Source organism: Sinohyriopsis cumingii, chromosome 9, assembly GCF_028554795.1.
Source record: "Sinohyriopsis cumingii isolate HCF-2022 chromosome 9, ASM2855479v2, whole genome shotgun sequence".
Classification (NCBI taxonomy): domain Eukaryota; kingdom Metazoa; phylum Mollusca; class Bivalvia; order Unionida; family Unionidae; genus Sinohyriopsis; species Sinohyriopsis cumingii.
In genome coordinates this window covers 92,364,785-92,376,980 of record NC_142969.1, presented here as the reverse complement: position 1 = coordinate 92,376,980, position 12,196 = coordinate 92,364,785, and the positions used below count along the sequence as shown (strand labels likewise).

Here is a 12,196-nt window from a genome sequence, read left to right as displayed (position 1 = left end):
CATTGTTTATGACAGCATAGCAATGGGTTATGTAGTTTGTGACATCATAGCAATGGGCTGTGTAGTTTGTGACAGCATAGGAATGGGCTCTGTAGTTTGTGATAGAATAGTAATTGGCTATGTAGTTTGTGAAATAATAGCAATGGGCTATGTAGTTTGGGACAGCATAGCAATTTGCTATGTAGTTTGTGAAAGCATAGCAATGGGCTCTGTAGTTTGTGACAGCATAGCAATGGGCTCTGTAGTTTGTGACAGAATAGCAATGGGCAGTGTAGTTTGTGACATATTATCAATGGGCTCTGTCAGATTAATAATTTTCTATAGTAGCGTGAATCATATTTACTAATTTATAACACACCATCTTGCTCTGAACAAATCTTAAACATGACAAATATCACAATAGCGTGACAAATTTCATCAACAATAAAAGTCATACAGGTCTTGCATGTGTTCAGAATTTATTATTTCAGTAATGGATGTCACTGTTTAGAACTTAATTCCACATACTTTAAATGACAATTATTCCTTTTATTTCGATCCTCATTAAAATTCATATTCCTTTGGAAAGTCACTATTTACATGCCCGAAAAATTACTTATGGCAAAATCAAAGTTAAAGTATGTTGACATTTTCGGATGAGATCATCCTATAGGTGTAACCCAGTACAATCAGGACATAGTGATGTACTGTCATGCATTTATTCCGTTTTAAAATCATTTTAAATGATTGAGTGTTAATTATAATTGTATTTTTGTAATTGAGACATTGATCACATTTGCTCATATATATATATACAGAATTAGTTATGACCCTTACCTGATACCTTTGCTCTGCAGGTGGAAAAAATGTTATGTGGGACATGACATTAAACCAACTCAATTTTAGAAATGGTAAGTTGACTTTGTAGAACAATTCTGCCTTGTTCACCATATAGCTTACAGAGTATTCATCACTAAGCCCTCTTCAAGAAGACAGGCTTTGACTGTTGCTAACAAATTTAAAGTGATTTACTTAGTGTTTTTGAGGCATGCAGCTGTAAATATAAAATTACACTTTGTATGAAATGGACAACATGAAACTCTAATGCATACAGGTAGTACACCTTTCATTAGATCACCTTGTGACTTCCACTGTACTTTAAATTCTAGAACAGGGCTGAGTGATTAACAATTTAGGTGACTGTGCTAAGCAATGATTATTTTGTTTAGCTTAGTGTGCTTAGTTTTTTGTACTTGTGTTTTTAGTTTAAAATGGTACAGATGAAGCTACATGGGAAATAAAGAACAAGGCAGAATGACTGGTCAGTCCTCATGTAGAAATAATAAATGTATCTTTTTAGTTTGCAGAGTTTAAATGCATTTTATCAGTTTGAAGAACAAGGCAATATTACTGTTTCATGTACACTTAATGAGTGCATATCAGTAATTGAGTTTTTGTTGGTCTCACATTCCATTCTTTTCACTTTTGTTTTTTTATCTTTACACAATATTTATTTTTAATATGCAGTAGAATCTTGATTATCCATAATTTTTCATTCATTGAAATTAAATCCGTTTCCCACCAACATATTCTAATATGTGGTTTATCAAGATATAAAATTCATTTATCTGAACTCTCAGTTATTTGACATGTTCTGGAAGTTGTTGGATAATCATGTTTCTACTATTGATATGTTTATGATTTTTGTTTTCATTTTGTATCTGTATCATTGTCATTTAAAACTGCATTCATCTAACTGTATTTGACAGCAGAACCCATTCATTAATCCACATTTCACTAGCACTATGCAGATCACTGGATTTTAAAAATTTACACAAGCATACTACCTCATAAAGACTGGATTGTATCCAGGTGTACACTGAAATAAAATATCTTTACTTGAACTTTGGTCTTTTTTTTTTTTAAATATTTCAGATATCAATAACAAATCATTCTTCCTTTCTGGTGTACTTCAGCTGATAGGCTACTTATTATGTATCTGCTATTTATTAACTGTCTTTTTGGTTGATCATATATCTTATTATTTCAAGCATCAGTTGCCAATCTTTTCTGACCATCCTATATATATATGTACTGTATTATTTCAAGCATTAATTGCCAATCTTTTCTGACCATCCTGTATATGTACTGTATTATTTCAAGCATTAATTGCCAATCTTTTCTGACCATCCTATATATGTACTGTATTATTTCAAGCCTTAATTGCAAATCTTTTCTGATCATCATGTGTATGTACTTTATTATTTCAAGCATTAATTGCAAATCTTTTCTGACCATCATGTGTATGTACTGTGTTATTTCAAGCATTAATTGCAGATCTTGTCTGACCAATCTGTATAATGTACTTTATTATTTTCCCCTGCTTATTATGTTGCAGCCATATTTATAACTACCCGATCATTTTTTATAAGGTGTTATCAAAATGTTTATTATTTCCTCTTACCTGTGAAATTGAAGGGGACATGACTGTTTAGGTGCCAATTCTGTTTGTCACTTCTAGCAGCATTTGCTTTTCGGCAAGGTAATACAAAAACTGTGCCACCAAATCAAGTCAGTTTGTCTATTAGCGTCTTTGCTTGCTAAGAGATCCACTTTGTTCCACATCAACCCTTGGCCTGTTTAGCTAGCTACAGTGGTGCTCAGAACAAGTGTCCTTTTGCAGATAAATAGAATATCTGACCATAAGAACTCATTACCTGACCTGTTAGATATTAATTAAGGTGATTTCCATGATGCCCACAGGCATTGACTCAGAATTAAAAGTAGCTTAAAATGTTTTATTTGGACAAACATATTTGTGATATGTTGTGTATGGAATGGATTATGATTATTCCTATCAATTTAAAAAAAAATGAAAGGGAACTAATGCACAAGATATGGAATCATTATCTCAAGCCACATTAGTGAAAAATTATGTATAAAAAAATAAACAATGCTCACTGCCTTGAGACAAACTCTTGAATTGTGAACATTATGAGTTATACTGAGTATTTAAACATTGTGAAGTATCATTCATAATTTCACTGGACTTACAGGAAAGTTATAAAAAAAATGTCTCATTTGTCAGATGTTTGTTGTGATGAGCACTGTATTTCTATATGGATTAATTGTATCATACAATTTGACAGGTTCTGATTTTCAGAAGGAGCACATATCATTAAAAACATCTACTTCAAACAAATATTTAAAAAAAAAATGCTTTCTTAATTATGTGCACACTTACACACAGAAACACTTACATTCAAAATTACATTCTCTCTCTCACTCTGTATCAGATTGTTTTATCTGATTATTTTTATTTGAAATCAGATTTTTTTTTCTTCATGAGATTTTGAAAATACAGGAATAGATTTAGAGTTCCACTTCCTCTGCAGAATATATACTTTGTTTATAACATTATATTTAAATGTAATTAAAATGCATGATTAAGACAGTCACTACAACTAACTTAAAACATATTTGAAATAGCTACATTTATATAAATGAAATGCAGTCATATTTCAGATTTAGGGTAGCTGCTTTTTGTTTAACGGTTTGTAAACAAATAAAGTTTCAAGGACACCTTGAAATAATTTATTATGTCCCAAAAGTCTTTTCTAATTTACAATACATAAATAATAAATAAATATTATGAATGTCTGCATTTAACTGATCACCAAGCTGTTATTTTATAAAATGAATTTTTTTATTATATTTTGAAGGTCTGTGGTGTTATTTTTGTATAGAACTTCTGCTATCTGTGGCAGAGTTTACTAAGTTCAACATCATAATAATGTGGTTACTTTGTAACAAGCTTAACTGATCTAATCAAATATGTCTTCATTAAAATGCCTGGATTTCATTCTTAAGAAACTAATTAAAAATACTGTTGATAGAAGTTTAATAAACTCAACCAAGATTCTGCTGATGCAAGGCAGGCCATAGTTTCTAAGTAAATGCTTATTGGTATGTTTCCCCACACCAGCAATATTACCTCTATGAACTATTTAAGATCAGCACTGGCCTTGAAGCACCACTGACCTTGAAAAAAAATAATGATACTGCTTATTCAAACCGGCAATATTTCCTCTATGCACTCTTTAAGACCAGCACTGACCTTGAAACACTACTGACCTTGAAACAATAATGATACTGCTTATTCAAACCAGCAATATTACCTCTATGCACTCTTTAAGATCAGCACTAACCTTGAAGCACTACTGACCTTGGAACACTAATGATATGCTTATTCAAACCAGCAAAAAATGAAAAAATTGGTGACCAAAGCCAAAATTATGTATGCTTTATATTACATGTATTGAGCCCTTTGTAGATTTTATCAACACATAGATATGTCCTTTATACGTACCCCATTACACATTATATGTCATCCATTGGTATTAACAAAAATTCTAATTGTAAGAAAAACAGTTTTATATTTGTTACTATGAAGAACATTAAGGCATTAGATGCCACCAAATGAACTTATGACCTGCAAATAGAATTCACCTATTTATTTGATAGAGTTACCTATATTTCATTATAGCCTGCATTTATTTTGCCAAGCTTTAAAAATAAACTTCAGTTTTGTGCTAATCATTAAAATTATGAATTCACATGTGAACCTGCATCCATTCTGCTATTGTGTTGGCATATTTGATACATCTGTCAAACATGTGATTTAAATATTCATAAATATAATTATATTTGTAATATTCTTGTGACAAATTCAACTATTTTACAAAGAATGAAAGAATTCTTTAAAAATAATTTTTGGATTCATTTTGTCATGAAAAATGAAGACATAGTTTTAATATTAAATTCTGAACAAGATTAATCAGGAATTTTCATACATTTCTTACTGATGGAAACTACTAAAGAACCCATACAGCTAAAAAGTACCATGATATGTACCATCGGATATACCACAGTGTACTAGTAATGCCTCTAGTGTTTGTTGTTATTATTTTATTCCTATACCAGTAAATCAGATAAAATATACTTTGCCATGGCATATAATATTACCCTTGTTTTGCTGTGCATTCTTTACAGCCTGATTAGGTTTTGTACTTAGGTCAGTTTTCAGGCACAGTGGTTCAGTGAAAACAATTCTAATTCTTTAAGGAGACATTATCTAACTTTATCCATGTATTACCCAACAAATATAGACACATATCAACTTATACGTAGTGGTCTAGACCCAGATCTGGTGATGTATCATGGGGTGGCAAATCTAGGTCTGTGCTAGGTTAAAAAATTGCATGCATGTTGTACATAACCAAATATGGCATCCTGTTACAAGCAGCAGACAACATGGATTTATAATTATTACTGTCCACAAGAAAAAGGTTACATTTGTGAGGGAAGAATTTGGGGTGCAGGGATGTTTTGTCTTTAGGGTCAAAATTAGGTCACAAGCCTTGTATAAATATGTGGTTTCATACCACTCAGGAAAATTCTTAATTTTTGTTGGGTAACAGGTGGTTGCCTTGAAAACATCTAGACTTTTAAAGAGTTGGTTTATGTTTGAAAGGTTTTTGAATTTGTTGTGAGAAAAAAATAACTAAATTTTGCCCAAAACTCCTTTAATTTTTCAAATAGACTATAACAATTGGAGGATCAAACGACACATGAGAGGAGTTGTTACTAGATGGAGCTTTGTCCCATTGCAGTAGTGGTATGCTAATTATGATCTTTTTGTTTCTCATTTGTACCAATTAATGCAGTGATAAACAAGGTAATATATGAAGAAAATTCAGTTTCCATCAGATAAAACTACTCCATGAAAACTTCTGAAAGTCCAAACTCCTTGAAAAATACTTGAATTTCAAAATCGTGCAAAATTTCCAATTTCAATGATTTACTTCTGGTATTTTCTCTCTCCAGTTAATCAAATATTTAGTGAAAATGATGTACCCAAGTTCGTCACCTAAGAACAGATCAGTCATCAGGACTCAAAATTTATTTTCTTAATTGTTATGTGCAAATGTTTTTTTTTGATGGTTTGTTTTACAAAGATTTTGTATTTTAAAAAAGACTTTTGTTTGTGGAGACATTTGTCCACACTTGAAAGCAAAAAATAAAATTAAATTGGTACTTCTTATTGATGCTGAATTTTGTATTATTTTGTACATGTATGAATTTTTGCAAGAATGAAAGCATGTTGAGTCAGATATGAGTAAATTGCCGGCCTTGCCCACCACCCCTCACACATCCAGGTGCTGTCTTTATATATGTACTGTACTTTTTTTGTGTATGGTGCTCCAAGCATTAGCCAGTTTTGTTAGTTTTATGGACATCAGACACAGCATCCATCAGAATAACTGTCTCTAATTATTTCCTTTAAGTTAATGGGAAGTTCATTTTTTGTAATAAAGTTTCATTTAACAGATGACTTTCAAGATCACATCCCATTCATGAATTTAAAAATAATAATAATATTAATAATAATAATAATAATAATAATAATAATAATAATAATAATAATAATGAGGAATTTTTATAGTGTCTAATCTTTAGAAGCTCTAATCGCGTTACGACATTGGACAACACATAATATGATTACAAAAAACAAACACCAAAACAAGAAGATGAAGAATGCATTCCAAAAGAACAGCCAATGCATGATGAACAAAGTAACATAGAGGAGGATGGACAACAAGCACATATATCATGAAAAATGGCACAAAAAATGGAACAGCTGCTTCAAGCTGGTTAGCGATAGCAGTCATCTAATTGATATCTACATCTGAAGAACATCTATGAGAAGGATACAAAAGTGCTTGAATAGATAGAAGCATGAACATATTACCTGTTTCCTGTTGAAATAGGATATACACACCCATATGAAATTATACAATGAGTGTTTCATATAAAAATAGTTACGGCTTTTGTATGTATTGTAAGTAATGAATTGATAATTGGCTTATTTTTCTTACAGTTTTACCTCAGTTTTTTTTAATAGAGAAACCTTCTAACAAGACAATTCTTAATTTCATGATTATGGAGATTAATTAGAATGATTTTTTAAATGGGGATCATTTGCAGGGACTTCCATTAGATTTAAAATTGGAGGGTGAGTTAACAAATGTGTTGGTGGTGGGGTTGAGTTTGGAGATTTCCCCCAAGGGGGATACAGGTGGTAAATCATCCAGCTAATGGCTGATAACGAAAGCCCCGAGTAAATAACTATTGCAATTACAGGCTTTCCTTTTTTATATGGAATTTGTCTTCATTAATTTATTTAGAGCAGTCTGGTTCTGTAGAAGTTGTCTCCTATTTAGTACAGGATGAATTTGTAAAATTGTCTCTTATTAATTTAGTACAGTATGAATATGTAGAATTTGTCCCTTATTAATATAGTACAGGATGAATGTGTAGAACTTGTGTCCTATTAATTTAGTACAGGATGAATGTGTAGAACTTGTGTCCTATTAATTTAGTACAGTATAAATGTGTAGAACTTTTGTCCTATTAATTTAGTACTGCATGAATGTGTAGAATTTGTTTTTTGAATTAATTTAGTACAGTATGAATGTGTAGAACTTTTGTCCTATTAATTTAGTACAGGATGAATGCGTATAATTTGTCTCTTATTAATTTAATACAGCATGTATGTGTAGAACTTCTATCCTATTAATTTAGTACAGCATGAATGTATAGAACTTGTCTCCTATTAATTTATTACAGATTTGTTGTGTAGAATTTGTCTTTTCTATTAAGTTTTTACCTCATTGTTGTGTAGAATTTGTCAATTCTATTAATTTATTACATCATTGTTGTGCAGAATTTGTCATTTCTGTTAATTTATTACATCATTGTTGTGTAGAATTTGTCATTTCTATTAATTTATTACATCATTGTTGTGTAGAATTTTTCATTTCTGTTAATTTATTACATCATTGTTGTGTAGAATGTCATTTCTATTTATTACATCATTGTTGTGTAGAATTTGTCATTTCTGTTAATTTATTACATCATTGTTGTGTAGAATTTGTCTCTATTAATTTAGTACAGTCTGGTTGTTTATATTTGTTTCGCTATTAAGCTTGATGTAACCATTTTGGTTATTGCACCATCTCTTTTGACCATACAAGATCATATGAGCATACCATTAACTAAACCTTTTAATAAATTGTAATTGAAAGGAGTACATTATTGTAGTTAAAAATTTTAATCACCTGCCAAATGAACAAACACTTGAAGTGTTTTAGTTCACAATGCATCACCAAACATTTATCCAAAACTTTCAGTTCATTTTTGATTTGTCTCCCCTTTAAACTTATAGTAATAAAGTCGAGTTTGTTCACCAATAACATCAATGACCACTTGTGTGGGCAGATCTGGGTCTGTGCAGTTTTTTTAGGAGTAATCATTAAAATAAATAGCATAGACCATGATCTGCAGGTACAGTATGCTCAGGCATATCATTGGACTCGGCGTATAATTAAGTACATCAATCCATTTATTTCATACAAGAACAAAAAGTAAAATACAACAGTCACTTAGAAAGTTAAAAAATGTGCAGTTTCTATAGCTAAGACTAGGTTTTATGTCATTGTAGGAGTTTCTATAGCTAAGACTAGGTTTTATGTCATTGTAGGAGTTCCTGTAGCTAAGACTAGGTTTTATGTCATTGTAGTTCCTATAGCTAAGACTAGGTTTTATGTCATTGATGGAGTTAATATAGCTAAGACTAGGTTTTATGTCATTGTAGGAGTTCCTATAGCTAAGACTAGGTTTTATGTCATTGTAGGAGATGGAAGATCTAATGCATCCAATTAATTCCACCTCCAATACCACCAGCTGTTGGCAGCCTTAAGGTGGGTACTAAATCTAGTACCTTCTTTTCAAACATATGCATACACAAAGAGGCCTCAGATTTTTTGGGACAGATTGATCCAGATTGCTGGATTTATAAAGTCAGGGTACAACGCCCCCTTAAATATTTTGCTTCCTACACATATAACTCCTACTCACTATTAAAGCATATCTTTAAGAGAAGAACCCTATCCTTTTATTAATAGATGTTTCACAATTTTGAAAGTTCTGGACTAGTGACTTGCGATTAATCTTAGGCCTGTTTATGTGCTTACTGGCAAATACACAGCACCATGCACAGTATAACAATCTTTTCAGCAGTTAAAATGCCTACAAACCTGTGCAGTAAATATCTTCCGTTTTTTTTATTGGCCTGAAATAATCTGTTTAACTTTGACTGCTGCTTCATTTCTTTGTTACACTGTGTGGATAAACTTACCATTTCCTTGAATAGCATCACCTCCTTCGCAGTTTAAAATCAAATTCAACTGCTGGTATTTGAGCTATGGTTCACCCCCCAGTTCTTGTATTTTGATTCCTTTCTCCAATTCAGGTCCTTTATCCATACCTTTTACTGTGCTTTATACAGATTTGCATGCCTTTGATTCGGGTTCGTAATATTGTAAAGTGTTTTTTTATATTTGTAATGGAGAATTTTAGTGTTATAGCTATTTAAGATTCAGATCTCAAAAAATAATGTTAACATGATAGTGCTGGGCATTAACTTTTTTAATGATTAAAAAAATCACCAAACTCTCTTGAAAACAATGGTCTAGTCAGTCCTTGACCTAAGCTCTAAAAAGGGCCATGTGTTTCCATGGTAAAATTGGTAATCCTAACTTGGGGATGGAACACAGACTCAAACATGAGTTTTATTTCATTTTATAACAGTCTTAAAACTACATGACATAAAATAAATCTCAGAATTTTAAACTGCATCACATCTAGATAGAATGATTGTTTGATCTGTATTAGTCAGTATGGTGGTGTGTATTTATACAAAATACTTCATTTAAATATGTTTTTATTATGATAGAATATGGTAGGAAAATTCAGGAATGTCAGAGTTTAATTATGAAGACTTCAGGGTTGATTGTTTAGTGATAAATTTAGAAACTTCAGCTAAAATTTAATTATATTGATAACAGTTCAGCTTTACAGTCATGAACCACTCAGTGGCCATAATAATAATAACGGGCCTCATGTGGCTGAGTGGTCTAAAGTGCTCACCAGTTTGTTGATCATTGCCATCTCACCTCTGCCAGTATGGGTTTGAGTTTCAGCTTCAGCCAGTGTGGGTATGTGAGAAAGCTTACCAGTAGCTTCTCATGGGTCAGTGGTTCTTTCCGGGGTTTTGCCAGGTTCTTCCTCCACCATTATACTGGCCACCATGTATAGCCTATCCTGTGCTGAAAAATGGTGTTAAACCCTTCAAGAACAACAATAACTGACATCTTAGAAACATAGCATTGAGAAAAATGCCGTCAGCTTTAAAATACAAGGAGTAATCTATCAGCAGTTTTGAGAAACACTCATTGACTTCAGAGTCATACTTATTATTATTATTATTATTATTATTATTAATTCCTGATTTCCTATTTTTCTTCAACTGTAATTATGTTAATAAGGTTTGTGAGAAACGTTTGATCTTGTATGATCATTTAAAATATCGGCATACAATTTAGCCGTTTATGCAAAAATAATTTTTATACTAAAACAGACAATATATCAATATCCTAAAGTAATAACTACCATGAAAATTTATTATTATTTAGACTGCATAAAAAATTTCAGAACTGTTTGACCTATCTTGAAATTATTATTGGAAAACATTTTTTTCTATGCAGTTTTAAAAAGATATGGTATAACTGCAGAATGTCTGATTCCCAGGGAAATAATCAATGAAAAAGTTATGTTTTCTTTGCACAATGCTTTGTATGTAATTTGTTTTAATACAGTAAGAACTTTCCTATGAACTGTTTGCGCACTCGGAACCTCTGATGTGACCCTCGGAAACCCATATGCTTTTCTTTCCTGGCTGTCCATCTACATCTATGTTGTCCTAAGTTGCTAAAGGTGATAAAAGCTTAAGGTGTCAATGAATGTCCATATCAAACAATGTATCTGGCAATGAAAAACATTAAGGGTTTGTATTAGTCGGCCATTGCAATATAAAGTCTTTGATTGCTGCTAGTGTAATAAAAGTTGCACCAGTGGCAAAGGAGATTTAATTTATTCTGAGGCTGAATTGATGATAAGAGAGACTAATTTATGGATATTCAGAATTTGTAATTTAAATAGGGATTTATTAATTTGTAAAGAAAAGTAGCTATTAAAAATGGATATTTATTATAATAAATGCTGACATGTAGAGTGAACACTAAAGTTAGAGATCAAGCTCCAGTATAGAGAATTCATGTTGCAGCTTATTTCAGGTTAGGCAAATATTCAAAACATGTTACTCCGATGCAATAATGTTAGTGTCCAAGGATAAATGACAAATTTAAGGTGTCAAAACAGTCAAAGCAAATAAAATTATCTTATTGTTTAGCACTTCTGTTGCACTATATATTACAGTTTTCCTTTGAGCTTTCAAATGTTGTGTGTCCCCCTGCCATAGGGATGAAACACTGTTGAACATGATGAAGAAGGTTACATTGTCGATTTGTAAAGCAAAATCATGAATTCAAGCAGTTCAGAAGACCATCTATGATCATTAATGTGCAAACATGAAATATATATAGACAGGAATCATACCTTGCTTGGGATTGGATAACGGTAGGTATTCGTGAACAAATTAGTAGGAATTATACATAAATGTTGACAACACCCATCCACCTGCTTTAGCACAGCAAGCTCCATGACAAATAAACTTATGTTACTGAAAATTTACAAGGCTATACTGCTTGCCAGGTAAAATTTACAAGGCTAGACTGCTTGCCAGGTAAAATTTACAAGGCTAGACTGCTTGTCAAGTACCGGTACAATAAATAAGGTCAAAATTTATTCTCTGCTAAAATAAATTTGGCCAAAATTTGTGTAATTTCATGAAACTTGGGCAAAAATGAAACAGTTGCTGCAAATTTTATCATTCAGAATGTTTATTGTCTGGTCTTTCCATGCATGATAAGTGACCAAATAATAACCCTAGATAAGATATAATTATAATAAGCCTTTCTCTTTCCCAGTGGCATCCAGTCTCTGGAGCTTGTATATCAATTGAAAAATAAAAAGACATTGTGAACATTAACATGAGATTTACAGTTACTGTTGGCTAATAATTTAAATAAAGATTTCATTGAACTTCACTCTGTCTAATTTTACGTGTACAGCAATATGAATGATTGTTCATGCAGCGCTCCTGAACTGACATTGTTGTGAACAAGAAATAGAGCAC

The 12,196-nt window shown here is 31.7% G+C and overlaps 1 protein-coding gene across 3 annotated transcripts in view; it reads left to right on the top strand.

Annotated features, from left to right (window-relative positions):
• Positions 1-12,196, top strand: part of LOC149792244 (palmitoyltransferase ZDHHC14-like) — a 91,851-nt gene that overhangs the window by 64,659 nt on the left and 14,996 nt on the right. Inside the window, exon 10 of one of the 3 annotated variants that reach the window (XM_089970777.1) lies at positions 8,735-8,801. The exons of the other annotated variants lie outside the window; for them this stretch is intronic. Coding sequence (XP_089826903.1) covers positions 8,735-8,763 — 29 coding nt within the window. The 3' untranslated portion in view covers positions 8,764-8,801. The remainder of the gene's footprint in view (positions 1-8,734; positions 8,802-12,196) is intronic. 3 annotated transcript variants of the gene reach the window in all.